Below are 21,260 nucleotides of genomic sequence, written 5' to 3' on the forward strand. Positions count from 1 at the left end.
TGCTTGGTGATGCTGGTGATCCCTGCGGCTTTGTACAAAACTTGCCATTTTGTTTTATTTTTCTCAGCTAAAATAATATTGTTTCATTTTTCATTTCCTCTCATCCAAGTACTAACTAGACCTGACCTTCCTTAGCCTTCAAGTCAAGATGAGATTCAGATGGTCAGGGTAGCATAGTGGGGGAGGTTCTTTCTCTTAATTGCATTTATTATTATTAATTATTATCATTATTATTGTCTGTGTATGTGTATGCTATGTGTCTGTGCATGAGTATAAGCATGCACACGGCACGGAATGTTTGTGTAGAGGTCAAAGGACACCTTTTGGAGTTGATTCTATCTTTGCCCTGTGGATTCTGGGGAATGAACCCAGGTCATTGGCCTTGTGCACCAAGTACTTCTCTCTACTTACACACGTCACTGACATTCATTTTTCATTTTCAATTTATAATTTACTTATCTTCTTTTTAAGAGGGACCTCCTAAAATTGCATTCCCTTTTAGCCCTGTGAGCTTAGATCTGTCCTTGGTGAAAGGGGTTTGAAAACAGAGCCAAGGGGTAGCCGATTTTTCAGAGACATGGTAGTTAGTACTATTCTGGGTTGGGGGCTTTGTTTGCTGTCCTTTCCTGTCACTCATTCACAGCTGACAGGAGGGAAGCTGGCACCTTCTCCAGCTGGCTGTAGTCACACTGTGTGTCCTCACACTGACTGGGTCCAGCTGGCTGTAGTCACACTGTGTGTCCTCACACTGACTGGGTCCAGCTGGCTGTAGTCACACTGTGTGTCCTTACACTCACTGGCTGTAGTCACACTGTGTGTCCTCACACTGACTGGGTCCAGCTGGCTGTAGTCACACTGTGTGTCCTCATAGTCAGTGTGTCTAGTTGCAGTCACACTGTGTGTCCTCACAAATCAGTAGGTCCAACTGCAGTCACACTATGTGTCCTCACATTCAGTGGGTCCAGTTGCAGGCACACTGTGTATCCTCACACTTAGTGGGATGGATCCTTGTTTAACTCTCGGGTCAAGCTTGTCTTTTGGTACTCTTTGGATTTCCAGCGTCTGTTGCTTTTGCCTGCCTCTCCAGGCTCCTGCTTTATCCACATCTCTGCCTCCTCCAGCACTAACACATCTAAGTCGGACAATTCCCCACCCTGAAGATCTGCCCTAGTGTGGTTCTGCCATGGGCCCACCCAAAAGCACATGGAGGATGGTCTCCTCAGTTTAAAAAAAATAAATGAAACATCATCACTTTTGTTTGGAAAATGGAAAAGAATTTCAAACGTTAGAGGAGGTATGGCAGTCTTAATGTCTGTCAAAATGGGCCACACCAAGAGACATTAGAGAGATACTGTCCCAGCCCTGACTGCCATGCTGTGGGGTCTATCTCTTAAGATGTTTCAAATTTGGGAGAGAAAGATTTATCTTTGAGAGAAATTTACCCTGAGATGCTAGTGACTGATGAATGTGCTCCAGAGTGTTTAGGTTTTCCATGGACCAGGTGAAGAGGGTGATAAGGACAGGAAGGAACGCATCTCCTAAAGGTGGGACGCGAGGCTTTTCAGGGAAGTGGGTGTTGAGAATGTGTCAGCTCAGAGCACATAGGTGATGACCATGGTACTCTTCCAAACATCCGGAGTTACTGGAGTGTGGGGACCTCTGGCCTGAAAAGCTCAATGAAGACTTGGGGAAGACTTCAACAGCATCTTGATGGGGAGGCGGGGCGCTGGGGTGGCTGAGCAAGGTAGGGATGGTGCCTTGACTCCAAAATGGAATCACTCAGCTGCCAAGCCACAATGGAGAAAGAAAAGACACAGGCAAGACAGTCTCCCCCTCCTCCCTGCCTCCTCTGCGGGTGACTGTTTTGAAGAGAGGGATTGACAGCCCTTTGTTTTCAGGCATGTAGTGGGAAGAAAAGAAGAATCGAGTCAGTGTTCTTGTAAAAGCTTAACTTCTAATCAGCTCTGGGTTCCTGCCTGATGAAAGCAAGAACAAGTTTGAAGACAGTAATAAAAAAAAAAAAGAAAGAAAGGTGTGTGTGTGGGGGTGGAAATCACACAGCTGTCGAGGGAAGCTGGGAATGATAGCCCTCAAGCTGCCCTCAATGCTACCACATAGGCATGGGATGTTTTCCTTTGATTGGGCCGTTAGCTTTTACCACTGGTATTGTGGTCTCTACGGTTTGAGATATATGGAATCGAAGGCCAGGTCCAACAAGAGGGGAGGGACTGGTTCTTCAGTTCCAATACCCATCTTGAGTAGCCAGGACTTGAGTGTAACAGGAGGTTGGACACTGCTCTAGACGTGACAGGGTAGAGATGACCGAGGTGTGTACTGTACAGTACACACACCCATGCTTAAAGAGCCACACAGAGATAACCAGACAAGGTAGGACACCGGGTCAGCCCTAACGGAGCACCAGAATGTCACACTGTCAGAGGAGGGGAGAACTTCTAGCAAGAGGGGACCTTCAGAGCGGAACCCATCGACAGGAAGCAGCTGCCTAGGTCCAATGGATATGTTGAGCTGAGCAAACAGCATGAGTTAAGATTTGGAAGTGGGAGTGTACCATGCCATTACTGATTTGGTTTTGAGCAGGAAGAGCCCTAACAGAGGAGCAAGTCCATACATGGAGGATTGGTGGGGAAGGGCCCAGCCGTTTGTGGGTGGGGCCATCCTTGGCTGGTGGTCCTGGGTTCTATAAGAAAGCAGGCTGGGCAGGCCAGTAAGCAGCACCCCTCCACGGCTTCTGTATCAGTTCCTGTCTCCAGGCTCCTGCCCTGTTTGAGTTCCTGCCCTGACTTCCTTCCATGATGAATAGTGCTGCAGAAGTGTAAGCCAAATAAACCCTTTCTGCCTCAACTGGCTTTTGGGTCATGGTGTTTCATTACAGCAATAGAGAGCCTAACTAAGACACACACAACAACAATAACAACAACAACAAACCAGTCCCAGGAAGGAGACTTCCCTGGGCGCGATCTGGAGAAAGCTGGTGAGAGTTTGCTGTCCCGTCACTGCGCCTCCTGCTTGCTCTCTCTCTCTCTCTCTCTCTCTCTCTCTCTCTCTCTCTCTCTCTCTCTCTCTCTCTCTCTGCTCATCTACTACCCACCCCTGCCTCCTCTTGTATTTCCTGGCCTTGCACTCTGTTTCTGTAATGGTTTCTTTGGCTCTTCGGCTCAGCTTGAAAGTGCATTTTCTTCTCCGGGTGCCCACCTTTACCCTCAGCAGGGTATTTCTTGAGCCCACATTTCATCTCTCCTGTCCTCACAGAGGTACACGTGTGCCTAACGCTAATACTCAGTAAACATCCTGTGGAGGAGGGGGTTGCAGTTATCTCCGGGTGGAATGGCCATGTCTCCCCCACCCCACCCCTTCTATGTTCCCCCCCTTATGGTGCCTGTTAGAGTTTTGACTCCTAAGAATATTTAGTGATAGCTGTTGGTGGCCAGGTCACTGATGCCTTTCCCAGCAGGAGCTGTGAGGACACTGATTGCCAACTTGATTGGATGGAGAAGTACCTAAGAGATTAGTGAAGCATGCCTCTCAGTGTGTCATGAAGGTGTTTCCAGAGATGATTAGGTCATGAGGACTCTGACCTAATGCTTAATCCATTGATGGATTTAAAAAAACAGCCTAGACGACAGGGAGGCCGTGGCACTGTGGAGGGGGTGGGCTGGGTTGGAGGATGTGGGTTGTTGGAACATGTGCTCAAAGGCTATCTTGCCCTGACCTCTCTTGTCATGGTTCTGCTTGGCTTCCTGTCTGCCATGGCGTGAACTGCTCTACCACACCCTTCCTGCCAAGACAGACCAAGTGCTCCGCCCTGAGCCAAGGTCCTTCCCATTAAGTTGGTCTGTCAAGCCTTTTGCTCACATTGATGCGAATTTAGTGGACGTAGACATCCAGTGCAAAGATGACCTGCAGCTTGTGCATCTTTCACATGGTAGCTGAAGGCCTTCAAAAGCACCACTAGTTACAGGGTGGCTCAGGCCCAAATCCTAGGGCTCCCCCTTCCCCCACCTCTTTTCCTCTCCCTCTTCCTCTCATTTCCCCCTCTTTCCCTCTCTTTAGTCCTTATACATCACTCATTAGGTTTAACTGGAAGACATGTCTTCACTGGAACATTTCCACATCCTGTCAGCACTACCAAATCACCACGACCCAAATCCTGGACCACCAACACAGCCTCTCTATGAATTTTCTTGCCCCCATCCTTGATTTCCTACAGTCCATTTTCCACAGGCTAGCCAGAGTCATCTTTAAAAAAGGCCACTCAGGTTATACATCAACTACATCCTCCCTCTACTTCAACCTCCAGTGGCTGCCCATTGCACACGAAATGCAATTTTTGCCTGTCTATGTGCAAGCAGTCACTTGTCAGTCCAAAGTGCCTGTTCCTTCCTTGCCTCTCTGGGTTCCTGTAAAGATGCTCTTCTGAGCTTACCAGCCCCTGGTCACATTGAACTTCTACGGGCTCCTTCAATTAGCCAGGTTACTGTCTGGAAATGGATCTTTTGCCTAACTTTTCTGTGCCTGGAATGCTTTCCCCCAGATGTCCTATGGCTGACGCCATCATTCAGGGCCTCGTTCAAGCATCACCAGTAGGAGAGGTTTCTCTGACTATTTTGTGTTTTCTAGACCTCTTGTTCCCCCTGTTCACCATGTTCCCTGTCTTGCCCTGTTAGATTTTCCTTAAAACATCCATGTCTATTTGAAATTATTTTTTCACTTTCCACATGATATAATTGGGAGTTCCCTATTGGGTCATAACCACAACATGGGGGCATAGTTTATATTCACCAGATATTTGTTGAGTACTCCCCTCCCCCTCATTTACTCATTTATATTTTTCTCTTTCTCTGAATACATCCTCCTCTGATTGAGGATTTGGAACCAGCTTCCCTTGGAAAGGCATTTTTCAAGAGCATTTAGGAGTCTCTGTTTTCCCAAAGCAGAGGAATCTAGTCTTCAGACTTAGTAGCAAGCAATGGCCAGGAGGAAATCTTCCAGGACGGTGAGAAATGACCGAGTTAGGCCAGATGCCATTTTGCTATACTGCATCCTACTAAGTACAAAAAGACCCAGAGGGTTTACTCGGGGTAGCACCCAGAGGCGCTCAGCAAAACCTTGTGAATGGGGAGTTGGGCATTAGTGGTCCTTCCACTTTGATGTGTGTTGGAAGCTGCTTCTGAGCTTTTTTAAGAAAATGAAAGACACTTGCTTCCTTTCTAGGTTGGGGACTCTTGTTTCTCTTGTTTTAGTCGAATTGCTGAACCATTGTATCAAATATGTGGATGATATTTTATAGATAATCAAAACATTTCCCACTCTGAGAACCCCAAATTCAGCCATCATCCACCCAGAGAAACTTGTGGGGTAAGGGGGATCTAGAGAGCAGAAGTTTGCTTGTGTGGCCATTTACCGTAACTCCAAGATACTGGTCACATTTCGAGAGGGGAAGATGCGCCGTATGTAGTTGAAGTCACCGACAAAGAGACTCCCGTCGATCCCCACAGCCAGGGCCACAGGGGCCAACAGCTTGTTGCCTTCGGCAAGGCCATTGCAGCTAGGACAGGAGATGCTCCTGCGGCGACCGTTGCCCATGATGCTTGTGATGATGGCGGGCTGCTGGGTCAGGAACTGGTTCTCCCCGGTGCCTTTGTGTAGTATTCCTGGGGGAGGGAGGCGGAGGAGAGAAGTTACACAACCCTGTGGGGAGGATACTTGGATTGACCTACTGAATGGGTGGGAAGTGATAGGGAGCAAGGAATAAATGGGGGAGCTTTCCCATTTCCTCATGATGTAGAGAGAACAGCAATGGGAGGCCCACTCCCTAGGCTGTGATGTGGGTAGGATACTGTCTGGAGGATGACAGGAAAAGGATGCTGAGGTACAGTAAGTCTGATATACTGAGACTGACTTTTAAAGGGGAAAAATGAGAAAAATCTATGAACCAGAGGGGTATTTGATTAAAAAAAAAATGCCCAAGGAAAGGGCTACCACTTAAATGCCAACACTAGAGAGATCAAACCAATGCATCAATTTATCCATGAATGTTTTATCGGGTGGGGGATGGAACCCAGGACTCCACGCGTGTTAGGCCAGCACTGCCCACTGAGCACCCTCCCTAGCCCCTAACATACCGCTCTTCACATTGAGGATGTGGTGCTTGTCCAGGGACCAGCCACCAAGGTTGGAAGGGTCCAGCTCAAATCCCTGGAGCAGGGCTGTCCTTTTCTCCCACAGGATGAGACTGGGACAGGTCTCATATTCAAACCCGACAGACACTGTAAGACAAAGGGTTTGGGACAAAGTGGGAGAAAAGAGGTGAGTGAGTACTCCAGAGCTCCTTAGCAAGAATGAGAACCATACATTAGCTGTGATACCTGTTCCCCAAACTTCAAGAGGTGGCTGATAGCTTTGGCCCTGGAATTCCATCTTATGAAATCCAGATTTTGAATTCAACTTTGAAACTACGCAGTGATTACAGGGAGATTTCCTTGATGAACCCTTTGACTTTCAAAATGACCCCAGAGACATGGAAGGAGGAGAAGAATCATTTCAAAACCTAATACCAAACAAGTCTCCTTAGATGTAGATGGGAGGATGGGAGGCAGTTTCTGTTGGCTACTGTTCCTGTCACTCATTGGGAGAAAGGCTGCAGAAAGTAACTAAGCTCCCTGATAAGGAGTTTTTGGGGACAGCAGCTTGTGTAAGGAAAAGGTTCTTAGCACTACTGGCCTGCTGGCCTTTGGTGTATGCAGGCTCTGTATCTAGAAATTCAACCAACATCATATAGATAAAAAGATTTAGGAAAATATACTGCATCTGGACTGAACATACACAAGCATTTGTCTATGTTATCATTCCCTAAACAATACACATTATAAAACTCTTCCAGAATTGATTTAAAGAATATGGGAGGATGCACACAGGTTATATACAAAATGCTATGCCATCCCATGCGAGGAAGCCAAGCATCCACAGAGATTGGGATCTAAGGGGGTTGTGGAAACAATCCTCTATGGATACCTGACTGTGCAGGAAAGCTTGGCACCCATAGAGTGCAGCCTACTACTTACAATGGGTGTCAATGAGTGTCAGACCCTAAAACCTTGTTTGTGAAAGTCTTGCATTTGTCACACAGAAGAAAGAAAGGAGGAGAGAAAGGTACATCAACCCTTGATTCCAGCCTTGTGCCTCATGTATTTGTACATGTGGTAAGCAAAGTCTTGATTTCTTAGAGAGATGAGACCGAATGCTGAGGTGCCATACATCTTTAATTGGAAGGCTGCTCTGAAAATCTGAGGCATCGTTATATAGCTGTTCCTAGTACATTAAACTCTTAACTATGTGTGTCACCAACAGGGATTTTCTGCAGCTTTTGAAAAATCCCGAGATGCACAAATGTCGATACGAATGAAGGATACATTTTTTAAATCTCAAAACAACAACAAACAAAGCCACACACGCATTCCCATGCACGTCAAAGCTTGTCCTTTCAAACTGCCAATCGTGGCCAACTCTGTAGTCAGAGATTGCCCCTGTCCACCTTGTGGTCTTGATATACTGTTTCTCACTGCAAAGTATCAGGGCTTGTTGGAGACATGGAGCAAGAAATGAACACACCAAGAATAGGCCTCCTAAAGGTGCCAGATAGCAAATAAAGAAGGAATCACCATCTACGAGGGTCATGCCAAAGGATTTGGGAGCCAGCTTGAAGAGACTCCTAATGACCACACACAGGCCTTTCTGACCATTAACAAGCATAATGACTTCAATAGGTTGAAACAGACTAGATATATTTCAGTGTATGAGTTCATAGTGATATTTAAGATAACATTCATTTGGAGGATAAGCCAACTCATTATACTGAAAACCAGTAAATAAGGAAAGAAGCACGTACTTGTCCTTTATTTCTTGTGTGAACCAGAGCTCAAACAGCCAAGTAGTTAATGAGAAGCCACCACTGTAGGAAAGGATTCCAGCTAACAGTTGAAGACTCAGTGACAGACTTAAAATATCATTCTGTAATGCCTGGTGACCTCAAACAAATAAAGACTGAGCAACCATACAGCTAAAACCTTAAGAGACATCCAGCCTCACCAGGTTCCTCCTGGTAGAACACCTCCATGCCCCTTGGGTTGTCCTGCCCAACCAAACCTGGGCCAGAGGAAGAACTCAAGACGCATCTGTCCCTCTGCAGGAGGTAAAACAGCCACCAGTACACAACCAACCAGCAGATCTGACAAGAGATGTTACGGGCAAACAACCCGATTTTGTCAATGACTGAATTATAAGGGAAAAGGGAGAGGCACAGGGAAGGTCGGATTGATTTCAAGAGAGACGTAGAGAGTGAGATGAAAATTGCTTTTGCATTTTAAAAATTGATTAGTTGATGTCTGTAAATGAGTATGTGTGTGCGTGTTTTGTGCTACAGCACTCACATGGTGGGAGCTGGTTCCTTTCCTTCCACCCTGCGGGTTCCAGGGCTTAAACTCAGGTGCCCTTATTCCTGACCCATCTTGCTGGCCCCAATTAAAAATTTCTTTTTACAAACTTGAAGAGAAAACAACCGTTATTTGGGTATTGTTTCAAGCAACTGAAGTATTAATATTTTACGATATTAAGGAGACAGTTGGAATTTCTTTTTCTTTCCTTTCCCTTTTTCTTTGTCTTTCTTTTGAGACAGGGACTTGCCCAATGTTGCTCATGCTAGCCTCAAACTAGTGATCCTCCTGTCTCAGATACCTGAGTGCTGGGATTGCAGCTGTGTCCGACCACAGCTGGCCACCAATGGAAATAAGGAAGAATGGCGGGTTGTTTGTTGATACTAAGCAATGTGGTTTTGTGATAATTATATTGTTGGTATGATTTCTAAGTGTTTTTAGACACACATGTTGATATATTCCAGATGAAGTGATGTGATTTCTGGGACTTTAGAAAAATATATGATGCCGGGGGATGGATTTGAGTTTGGAGAAACAGAATTCAGCCTAAGCTGATGGCAGGAGCTAGAGAGCAGGAGAGTGGAACAGCATGTTCTACTTTGTGGTATTGGCTATTGATTCAAGGTAGTCTAAACCAGCGAGGCTACTCTTCAGGAGCCAATGTTTTAGATTAAATGCACTAGCTACTCCAGCGATTCCACCGCTTGAGTTACCGGTATCACTGATTGAGGAAGCTGATTACAGGGCATATCCTGAGTACTTGTAATCTGCTGGTTGGAGTGTCTTTGGAAACTCTACCTGCCCCACTCCTGAGCTGAACCTGTGAAGTTTATGATCAGGTCTGCTTGGGCCATCAGGTGGTTACCGAAGGGGGAGCATCTGTCACAATGCTCTCCGCACAAAGTGACTGCCTGATAAACACTGCCACTCCCAGTGAACGGTTCTGAGCTTCCCGGCCTCTTACTCTGGCCATGCTGTTCACAGTCCTTGAGAATCACAAGGTGAGGATGGAGAGAATACAAGATGCTAGACCCAAATCACCAGTCGGCTTTCTACACATAGGAAGGAGCTAGGCGGATGCTGACCCACAGCTCAGACTCTCCTAACTGAAGGGCCTTTCTCTGAGGTCCATCGTTCCTGAGGGTAAACAGCTCAAAGGCAAAGCCTGGGAACACACAGTGTGGCCCTCAGATTTCCTCAAGCCCCAGTTTCTTATTTTCAAGACATATTCAGTACCATTTGCAAGTGTGCTTTCTGGATCAAGGACCAGGCCCTGCCTACCTCTTGACATCCATCTGTTTTGACCACCACATTCTAGCCGTTGTCTCTTCCTACCATTCTCTCTGTCTGGAGTACCCTTTTTTGATTCTCACACGGGTTCCCATTGGTCACTTTAATGAGGAGCGCCCCTGGTTGTTTATCCATGGCTGCCCCTCCACTCATTTATTTTTTTAATATATTTATGAATTTAATTTAATTTACTTATGTGCCATTTATTTTTCTTTATTACTAACACTCAGCATGGCTTCATGTTTCCTTATCCAGTCAGTCTTTCTTATCTTGGTTGTCCTCCACTGGAATGTAATCCCCCTGGAAGAGAGATCTCATCTGTCTTATTGACCACTGTGTCTTTATTTACTAGAAGAGTGCTTAGAATATGTAGAAACACAACCAAAGCCCTGAATAAAAAGCGGTGGAGACCAACACGTACCAACAGCATCGGATAGCCCATACACCCTCTGGCCATAAGCATCTGTCTTGTCCCAGATGAATGTGTAGGCCAGGTTGGGAGAAGCCTGGAATGACTTCTGGAAGAGGTGCCCCTCAACAGCAACCATCAAGTGAACCCTGATGAGGTTCAAGGGCACCGTGGACTGGGTCATGGTGATCTTCAGCAGTGACTTGTATCCTGCCGTTCTGGAGCTGAGGTATCGGAGCTTCACATTGGAACCTGGGAGCTCAATTTCTTCATGAAGAACCTGGAGGGGAAACATGTGGTTGATCTACTATGTCACACACACCCTGGCAGGTGAGCTGTTTCCCGGCCAGCGCTGCCGTGGGTGAGCTCCCTCCCTGGCTGAGGCATCACACCTTATGCGGTACGTGAGCCTCTTCTCCTGGCTGACAGAGAAGAAAAGAAAACCAACTCAAACTCATCCCACGCCATGGAGTAAAGGGATTGAGGTTATGATTTTTGGATTAATAATTATTCTTGGTCACTTGCGTTTCTCTAAAACAAACAAACAAAAAACCAAAAAAAAAAAAACCACCCCACACCGTTGGCAAAGATGTAAATAAGAACAGCAGGCTTTATTGCTAGCTGCATGCAAGGAGGCCACTGAGGGGCTGTAATTATATGAACCTGCAACTTTCACTGACAATCGGTATAAAGCAACAGGGAGGCAGTAATGTAATATGCCCTCTGTCGTAACACTGATGTAGATCATTTAAGCACCTCTTATCATGTATCTCGGTGACTAACAGGAATAAAAAGCAATTTGTAGGGGGGTTGCACATATGTATGCTGTTTTTATCTTATTAAGAGCTCTTGTGGCTGCCAAAGTCTTGGGCGACTATCCGCAAACATTCGGAATGTCCAGGAGGGATTCAAACTGTCACCTACAGCATCTGTAAATTCTACACTTTGTTTTTCCCTTTTAATATTAGTTTCTGGGGGAGGCGAGAGAGATGCCTCAGTGGTTAAGAGCACTGGCTGCTCTTCCAGAGGTCCAGAGTTCAATTCCCAGCAACCACATGGTGGCTCACAGCCAACTATAATGGGATCTGATGCTTTCTTCTGGCCTGCAGGTGTACATGCAGATAGAGCACCATATACATAAAATAAATACATCTTAATATTAGTCTCTGGTACAGTTGGAGAGACAGAGATGATGGGAGAAAGTCGGCCAGCCAGGCTTGGTTTTGGAAATATGGAGGTCATTTCCCATGCTCTGGTACCTGTCCCTTACCTGGGTCTCGGGCACAATGGGGTTCGCTGCAGGGGAAGCGCTGAAGAAGGTGGACAGAGGGGAGGAGATGATGATTGGATCAGGCCGGACAAAGCCACTGAGATCACAGCTGGGAATGGAGTTCTCCTCAGTCTTCATCACTAGGGTGTCCATAGCATAGAAGCTATTCCACGGCAGCCACACTGTGCGCTCCTGGCTCATGAAAGGGGCTCGTTCGAAGTGCAGAGTCAAGGCGGCACCCCCATTGGCAATCAGGTCAAACCTGGAGAGGGGTCCATAGGGTGATTAAGAAGGGTAGACTCGGGTAGACTCATCTTCAGCCTCCTTGCTTTAAAAGCCATGGGAGGGACAGAGCTGGGTGGGTAGATGGGCTAGGCTGCAACTTACTGGTTTTTGTTTTTGTTTTTGTTTTTTTGTGGCTCGAGGCAAGTTACCAACCCACTTTGAGCCAATCAGATTCACCCACCATTCACCTATGAAGTGGTGATGATGGGATTGACCAGGACAGTGTAACAAAAAACGAAATATGTTGATGAGTTCAGGGTAGGGGTAAGCTAAAGCCAGCCTACCACCTGTTTTGGGAACTGGTCATTGTGTATGATTGGCACACATTTGTTTATGTGTCCTCCATGGCTGTGTTCCTGCCACAAGGACAGAGCGAGCTGAGTCATGGCCACAGAAGCCAGCAGGCAGCAGAGTCTAAGTGACTCACTATCTGGCACTTTGCAGTAAATGCTACCTGATCCTGGAATAAAGCATTCAGCACTAAGGCTGAGAGAGGAGGAGTGTGGTCACAGTCGCAGGAGGTGGGCAGGGCTCACGAGCACATGTTGCCAACCAAACTCTGCTAGGCTCTCCGAAATGTAGGCAGTGCTTTTCAACCACATTCGTGTTTGTGCCTCGAGAGCTAGATAGAGATGGGCTGGCTCTAAGGCAAAGCCAAAGTAGCTTGTGGAGAGACGCCCCCCCCCCCCCAACTTTAAGCTGCACTCCCCTGGACTCTCGAGTGTGTCGGGGCAGTAGTGTTTCTGTCTTGTTCACTCCAGAATCTCTACTGCTGTGTCACAGTAACATCCCAGTGAGAGTATACTCAATGTAAATATACGCACCGTGTGTTTCACCCTACTTTGGTTCTGTGTCTGGTGATTTTGAGTAGATCTATAACAAACGACTAGGGTATACAGGAGTATTGAGGTGCATGTTGGAGCATGCAGAAAGCAACTGTTTACCCTGCAGCTAGTTTGTTTATGTGTTTGCTGGCTCTTCATGGTGCTAGAAACAGTTGTGCATTTGATACACACGGAAGTCAAGAGTTTTGAAGCACACCTGTAATCTTGGTAGTTGGCAAGCTGGGGTAGTAGTATTCCTAGTTATAGGCGAGCCTGGGCTACACAGTGAGATCCTGTCTAAAACATCACCAATACCAACACCAGTTGGCTGAAAACAATACTGTTCCCAGCTGTTCCTGTTGGCATAAAAGAATGAATATGAAGCTGGGCGGTGGTGGCATATGCCTTTAATCTTAGCACTTGGGAGGCAGAGGCAGGTGGATCTCTGTGAGTTCAAGGCTAGCCTAGTGCTAGCCTGGTCTACAAAATGAGTTCCAGGACAGCTTGGAAACCCTGTCTCCTGTCTTAAAAAAAAAGAGAAAAGAAAAGAAAAGAAAAGAAAAGAAAAAAAAATCAGCATGAAAGTTTATGGTTCATACCAGCTTCAGCCATTCAACAGGAGCCTGCCTCAAAAACAAGAACACACAAAAATAAAACCAACCGAAGGGCTAAAGGTATAGTTCAGTGGTAGAACGCTTGCCTAGCACGTATGAAGCCTGGCAGTTGATATCCAGTACCACAAGAGCTCAGACTGAGACAAGCAAGCAAATAAAAGTTCCTCAAATAAAAAAGCAAACAGTAAGGAAAAATGCTTGTTTCAAGCCAGGCATGGTGGTACATGTACATGATTAATCCTAACCCTAATCTAATCATCACAAATTGGAGGCCAGCCTGGGCTATAGATTAGGAGCTTTAAAAAAAAAAAAAAAAAAAAGGCTGGTCTCTAAGGGTAAAAAGAGGCCAAAGGCCTTCTGCCTAGGGCACATTTGCTATCCTGGTGCTTCCAGAGAATTTGGAATGCATGTGTGAGACACTAGACAGCTATTGAATGCAGATGGCCTCACACTGGTAACGGTTTGACTTACTATTTTGCAATTTTTCAATGGCACGAAAACAGGACACATTCAGTAGTCAGTGGCTTTTGAATTGTGATCATTTCCTGGACAGCACAACACTCTCTTGCAATTCAAGGCAGCATCAGTGAGCTCCAATTCCCAGCAGGCCATGCCACTGCCAGGGTCATGCTCCTGAGTCCTGTGTTGCTCAGCTTGGGGGTATCCCACGGTGGGTTTATTAGGATGCTGAGGACCATGTTCACTGAGGCCGTGAGAGTCACTGGGCTCCTAGAGCTTCAGTGTAGGGAACATGAGGGTGGGCGGCTGTGAGTGGGCTGCTGTGAGCTGCTAATTTTTTTTAAACTGGCTTTATGAATACCTTAAAACATTGAAAAGAAGGCTAGACTCTTTCTCAGAGAGACAGAAGAATCAGTTCTTTTTCCACGAAGCAGCCATGATTATCCAGAGTTGATTTTTACCGAAAAAAACTTGCATTAGATTTACAGTGACAGTTTCTATGTCTCTTTGGAAGAGAATATGGTGTAGTGTGTGTGTGTGTGTGTGTGTGTGTGTGTGTGTGTGTGTGTGGTGTGTTCAATTCAGAGTGGGTGTTTCCCCCTTTCTGCGGATGTCTTTTTCTTTTTCTGTAACTTTTGACTTGATGCCCGATGGATTAAGGAAGCCACATTGCTTTCATCTTGGTGGGGACTGAACGGGTGCGTGTTCCCAATCAGAAGATAATAGGGGAAGGTCGCCTCCTTCACACAGCAGGGTGACTGCTAAATGTACTTAATTAGACTTCTCTGATTACAGCCCACCCCCTCAAAACTGTAGCGAAAATAACACAACCCTTAAAGCCGCAGATGAAAGCAGAGGGGAGCGCCGCAGGACACTGTGTCCTGTGGATTCCTGTCACCCTGCACTGCCTTTGATTTAAAATAGGAGGTAGCTTCTAAAAGCTACCTTCCTTCCTTTCTCTAGAATCCTATCCACCCCCGGTACACAAGGAGCGGCAGTTACCTGACATGGAAACAGGAGGGTGGTGGCTGCCAGCCACCTTGGAGCACTGGCTTTTCTGTTTGTTTTCTGGTTAGTTTGCCATACCCACAGCTCTGGCATGGCTGTGGGAGGCTCCTCCCTAGAGGTCTGGGCAGGTGGCCACTCCAGTGTACTAGAAGAAACTACTTGGTTGGAAGCCAACAGTGCTCTCGTTCTTTTTGCATGCACACTTGTTTGTGGGCAGGTACGGGTCCCACAGAGCTACTTACGTGCCATCCTGGCGAGTGATGGTGTAGCCATATTTTGGGTATTTGACAAAAGACACATTCACACCAACCAAGGGAGTCCCATCCGTGGTTACTACTTGGCCTCGGATCAGAGAAACCAGGCTGAGAGGGAAAAAGAAAGATGGGTGCATGAGGCACATGCAGAGAAACAGAGAAAAGAGGCTTGCCGTAGTCCTCTGCCCGGCTGTGGCTGCTCCCTTATTTTTGCCTGGTACCTAGACTGGGAGGAGAACTTCAACATCAAGTGCTAGCTGCACACAGCCCTACCTCAGAGAGGGGTGGGGGCAAAGGGGATATCTCAATGCAAGAACACGGACACTCTGGGATGCGATCCCCGGGAGTGATGCCTGTTCCCCGGCTGGGCAGTGGAGTCTCCTGGGCACATTCCCTTAGTTTTGGCCTTGCTCCATTGCTTGATGTCATTTGGCTCTGATCTGGCTTGGGCTTCAGGCTGCTCCTCATCACTCACGTGTGAGCCTTGGCCTGGCACAGAGAGTATTATGCCTGGATGAGAGCTTCCCCATCTGGCTGCTCATTTCCTAATTTGGCTTTGGAGCAAGGCCATGCTACTCTTCTCTTAGAGGCTGGGATGTCAGGGAGTGCAGGGGAACACACAGAGGTTTACTATGAGGCCCCCACCATGTACACCATGGTTGGCTACCCCCAAAGAGCAAAATTTCTTACGATTTACAAGAACCATAGGAAAAGAGAATATTATAGATTTTGTGGGGTGTGGTGGGGTGGGGATATTTTGGAATCTGGATGAATACAATTACAAATTTCCCTCCTATCAAAATCCTGTTGTCTTAGGAGAAGAGTGGCTGAAATTCCATCTCTCTCTCTCTCTCTCTCTCTCTCTCTCTCTCTCTCTCTCTCTCTCTCTCTCGCTCTCGCTCTCTCTCTCTCTCTCTCTCTCTCTCGCTCTCTCGCTCTCTCGCTCTCGCTCTCGCTCTCGCTCTCTCTTGCTCTAGCTTGGGTGTTATGTAATACTCTTCTCTCTCTAGACAACAGTAATTAGAATTTTCCCCAGAATCACAGTTTCCAGATAGCTGGGAAATCCTATAAAGCTAACGTAGTTACAAAACAGGTTGACTTTCTTTTCTGAGATACTTAGGACCAGTCGTACCTCTGTTTTCCTATTTTGGAATATCTACATATCCATAATGAGCTATCTTGGGGATAGGACACAAGTCTAAACATTTAATTCATGTATGTTTCATATACATCTTATAAAACTACCCTAAAGGTAAAGTGTCATGCTGCTATGTGATAAGTGTTGGATTTTGGAGTATTTGGGATTTTTACACATTGTCGATGCTCAATCTTTACTGTAAACAAATCCCAAAGCAGGATTTCCTCTTTGCATGTTTCCTCTCCCAGAATTCTCTTGTCCTCATGAAGAAGCAGGAGCATCAGAAGCTCCACATTTGCGCTAAGCTCCTAGCCGACTACACTACCTTTTCAGCAGTCCCACCGGCCTTGGAGACGGGGCGATTTGGTGAAGGCAGGCCGCTCTCGAGCCTCCTAGGTTCTTGGGCACTCTCCCAATTTCTGGACTAGGTAACTGAGCTGACCTCTTTGCCGGAATCTTGTCCCAGAGTTTTGGAACACCTGACAACTGGAGGGAATGCGGTCTCCAAGCACCTCTTTCTATTAGCAATACCCCCTACTGTTTGGCTCCAACCCTTCATGATCTGGGGGTGTTCAGACCATTCCCCTGACAGCTCTAATTGTCTGCCACTGGCTGCCTAACAAATGAGTCCCACTTTTAGCTGGTTCCAACCACGGTGCTAGAGTCTTTTGAAAGCAGAAAACTAATTTATGAAAATAATCCTTTTGTTCAATTCCATTTTTTTAGCTCCAGCTAAGACGCCTTTCAGACTTCACCGGACACTGTTTTAAAATCAAGGGTGTATGTTGATGATCACAAGGTACACAGCACTCGTGATGTGAAGACAAAATTGGGTGTATGTCCCACCACGGGTTTTTCTTTCGTCTGTCCCCCTACAACTGCTATTTCCTTTAAGTCCACCCTGCAGCATAAGGCTTGGTGGAATACTACAAGGAACCAAGGGGGCTCGTCTACCCGTGGTTTCTCCTGTTCTGTTTTTCCGTTTCCCCATTGTGGCTGGCTTCCTGGCGTTTCTAGGCAGCCAATTTGCAGAAAAGACTCAGCGAAGACATGCTATCGGTGCCTTTCTATTTATGATTATTGATGTGTAACAATTATCACATTATCTAGATAGTGAGGTCTGCTCCATAAATTATAGTGGTGGAGCCGAAACATCTTAGTTATTTCTGTCTACCATTATCTAGGAGACCGCCTTTGTAGAAGTCTTGAATTAAGTTTTTCTTTATTCCTAACTCTGTCCTTCATTATTTGTCAGACGATAGTGTGCTGAGCTTCACATGCTTACTGAACTCCACCCCGGGTCTTGGAGAACTATTTTGTCCTTCTGAATTATGTATCCACACAGAGATATTAGATTGTGCTGCCTTATCAAGCTCCCAGACAGCCTCCTCTAAAGTGACATCCCTTCACTCAGGTCTGTGCGCTGTTTCAGACTACCACATATTTTTGGAATCTCTGCCGACTCCACCGTACTTTGGCCCTCCTTCAGGATGCCTCCCAGAGGTGATATCTCATGGTGGGAACATTAAGATGGTATCAGAAGTGGAAGAAAAAAAAACATAAGAGAGTATCAGTAAGTAACTGGCTGAGGATAGACATTGAAATGCTAAGCAGGAAGAGCATGGGAAGACTGAGGTGATTAGCAGTGTTTACAGCGCAAGCATGGACCTCACTAAAATGCTCTCCTGGAGTGCAAGTCAGTCACAAGTCTTCATGAGATCTGTGTTCATCATGGAAAGGAAGCACTCACAGGCACTGTGCCAGAGCTAAGATTTAACAGGTAGGAAACACCTTTCATTTTGGCCAGAGATTTGTGCCTGACTCTCTCTTTCTCTTTTCTTTTCTCTTTTTCTTCTTTCCTTTTTTTTTGGGGGGGGGGCAGCATTTCACTATTATGTAATCCTGGCTACCGTGGAACTCACTCTGTAGACTAGGCTGACCTTGAACTCACAGAAATCTCCCTGCCTCTGCCTCCCGAGTGTTGGGATTAAAGGATGTGCCAACATGCCCAGCCTGCCTGCCTTACTTGTTTCTTTTCTTTCTTCCTTTCCCTCTCTTTTGAGGCATTCCTCTCTTAAAATAAATAGTAACATTACTACATGTTGTATAATAATATCATGCTAATTTTGCTAATCAGGAAGATGAGATTGTGCCCCTGTATGACTCAGTTAGGAGTTTAGGGGGGGAACCGAAGAAGACTGCGATTATGATCTCTTCTATAGTATCATTTATTTTCTGATCTCTGGTAGTAAAATCAGGACCTAAGGTGACCCTGCGAAGAAATCTCATATTCATAGGAACTGCCAAAGGTAACATGTCATGGTGTATGTCTGTAATCCCAACACTAGGGCAGTAGAGACAGGAGGATTGCTGTGAGTTCATGGCTAGTCTGGGCTGCAGTCATGGGCTTCCTTCCTTCTGGTCCAGTCAGGGCTATAGAGTGAGACTCTGTCTTGAATAACCACAGATAAATACATAAATGAGCAGAGTTGCTAATAACTGGGGTTATGTAGTTTTACAGAGGGCTTCTGTGGGGCTACAGAACTGGCTGTGCCTCTACCCAGCCTTCTCCATCCCAACCTTTTAGGCTCTCAAAGGAGGGATGGGGACTTGGTTCTACCCAGATGATGCCTTATCCCTAAAGTCCAGTGAGGTGACTTCTAATAGAATCACCTATGAAGTTAGGGCTCTGACCTGTGTGCTCAGAGAGGAAGTGGAGTGAACACTTTATTTCCATGGGCACTTTTGAGTCTAGCTGAGTGAGGACAGAGGCTGGGAGAGCAAGGGAAGGCGGAGGGTGTTACAGTTAGAGAGGGGAACATATACTGTGGTCTAGTACACAGTTGGGTCAGATGGCAATGGTGGACCAAAACACAGGCATATCTTATTGCAAAGGGTTAAACAGATTTTAAATGTTTCAGTACAAAGAAATGATAAATACTTGAGGTAACAGTTATTCCAATTTCCCTGTTCTGATCATTAAGCAATGTATGCACTTACCAAAACATCACATGGTACCTCATAACTATGCACCATTATTATGTGCCAGTAAAAAATAAAATAAGGGTTGGCTGAAACAGCTCAGCAGGTAAAGGTCACTAAGCCGGGCTACCTGAGTTTGATCCCAAGGACCCTCTGTTGGAAGGAAAGAATCATCTCCCATAGGGTTGTCTGCCGACCACCACATGTGTGCTGTGGCATTCCCCAGTGTAAATACAAATATAAGACAAATTCAAAAACTTTAAAAAAACTAAATAAAAAAGAAAGGCAAAACAAACAACAACAGACCCATAAAGAGTCAGAAGGAAGACGGCAGGTCGGGGGTATTAGAAAGGGACATCACTGTATTGCTCATGCTCCTAAAATCTCGAGGCTGGGTGAAGGAGGAACCAATCAGTAGTTTGTATTTTTTTCATGTGCAAGAGCAGAGAGATGGGGTACAGTGTCTCCCAAAAGACTATCCCAACCTTTGTCACATATGCCTGGACCTCTGGATTGGCCAGGGAGTCAATCATGTGTGTCAGCTAAGGCCCCTGTCCTGCTGACCCCCTTCTTTCCCTCACAATCGACACAGTGTCTAGAAGACAGAAAGGGATGGAGTGACCTCCGGTGTGAATAGATGGTCAAGTTGACTATGAAGAAATTCAAAATCTAACTTCACAAACTCCAGATTCCCAACTGAGAGCGAAAATGAGCTGGAAAGAAGGAGGGACTTGGAGAGAAATGCTTGGGCTCAGTACCTTGAGCACTAGAGGGCATCCTGCATTGTGTGCATCACCCCAGGTACTCAATAAATTCCCATAACTGGCATTACTGTGACTTTAAGATGCTATGAATGATAGGTTATGTTATCAAGTTAATAACAGCTTTCAAAAACACTCCATCGAATCAACTATTTCAGTAACACTCAAACAAAAGCCTTTCTCAGAGGCATTAAAAAAGGGATTTAAATAATGACAAAGATGTCATAAAAGGATGGATCATAAAAATCATCTCAAAACTCAGAATCAACAGGTGTCATCGTCAGGTTCTGGGCTGAAGGTGGTCCACTCTGGCAGAGCAACCACAACTCTCGTCTAGTACCCCTACCAGAGTGAAGAAAGTGTCTTCAATGACTCATGTCAATAAGTTGTCTCAGGGGCAGTTTCCAGGAAATGGGTCCCAGGAAAAAGACAGAGAACTTCCTTTTGCTCTGCCAGAGAAAGGAGTGGGGACCTCAGTGGCCTGCAGGGACAAAAGGGTGCCCTACCTGCTATTGAAGGGGTTGTCTCCAGGAATGATGTGGGTGCTGTCCTTGCCCGCCAAGAGCTTGATGCGATCATAGAAGGACTTCACTGCAGGCCAGTCTGTCTGGCCTTGCTGAATGATGTCCAAGGGGTCCCGGGACCCCCGACAGAGCAGGCTGTTCTGACAGGCTGACTGCAGGCAGCAGTCAGGGTCCAGGCAATCCACCAGGCCATCTGGAAGGGCAGAAACAGAGCCAGGGTCAGAGCACGGCATGGCACCAAGCCACTTGGAGATGCTGAGATGCTAACACGTTTGTTACCATCAAACCTTCCCATGGGCCCGAGACTGGCAGGTTTCACACAGCAAGCCTTGTATAATTGCAGCTTCCCCCATACAGAGAATAAACGACGGAAGGAAACAGCTGAAAATATCAATAGTGGTTTCTCTGGTGTGATCCTCTTTCTTTGCTTTATTGCATTTTCCTAAAATTCCTTCTTTTTACTACCACAAGCAGATATTATTAGAGTGACTGGGAATAAAACCCTGGACTTTTCTTTGAAATAACATAGCATAAAAATTGCCCAGAGACTGTTCCCAAGGGCCTGTGCCGATTGGGTATCTGCTAACCAAAGTGTGGGAGGCTGTCAATCTTCCTCCCTTGGAGAAAACCTCACCAGCCCTCCTCCCCCTAAGCCAGGGGGAGGACTGTTGACAAGATGGAGGAGAACCAGGTGCTGTGAGTGTCACCTCTTCAAGGAAGTGTGGAAATGGCATCGCGTGTGTGGCCACCAGGAAAAGAAGTCACTTCCATTCTGTCTTCTTCTAGATTCCCAAGCTTTTACCCACTTTCCCAGGCTGCCCCTATTCACTAACCTGCCACACTCCCCACACTGGAGTGCTGTTTACATGCTGGGAATGGAACAGTAGGTACAGAATCATAGCACCTGTCTGGAAGGGAGAGACAGACAGGACAACCCACTGTTGAAAGCCCAGTTTAGGGGTGTTCTTTTTACCCAGGAAGCCCCCCTGGTG

The 21,260-nt window shown here is 46.3% G+C and overlaps 1 protein-coding gene across 15 annotated transcripts in view; it reads right to left on the reverse strand.

Annotated features, from left to right (window-relative positions):
• The window catches only part of Tenm2 (teneurin transmembrane protein 2), a 1,247,217-nt gene that overhangs the window by 50,141 nt on the left and 1,175,816 nt on the right, over positions 1–21,260 (reverse strand). For all 15 annotated transcript variants that reach the window (XM_016005141.3, XM_076578176.1, XM_076578168.1 and 12 more), the window contains 6 exons: positions 20,251–20,461; positions 14,852–14,971; positions 11,420–11,681; positions 10,162–10,429; positions 6,144–6,287; positions 5,423–5,672 (listed from right to left, as the gene is read on the reverse strand). In XM_016005141.3, the coding sequence (XP_015860627.1) occupies positions 5,423–5,672; positions 6,144–6,287; positions 10,162–10,429; positions 11,420–11,681; positions 14,852–14,971; positions 20,251–20,461 (1,255 nt within the window). The remainder of the gene's footprint in view (positions 1–5,422; positions 5,673–6,143; positions 6,288–10,161; positions 10,430–11,419; positions 11,682–14,851; positions 14,972–20,250; positions 20,462–21,260) is intronic.

The sequence above is a fragment of the Peromyscus maniculatus genome, chromosome 8 (assembly GCF_049852395.1).
Source record: "Peromyscus maniculatus bairdii isolate BWxNUB_F1_BW_parent chromosome 8, HU_Pman_BW_mat_3.1, whole genome shotgun sequence".
Taxonomy (NCBI): domain Eukaryota; kingdom Metazoa; phylum Chordata; class Mammalia; order Rodentia; family Cricetidae; genus Peromyscus; species Peromyscus maniculatus.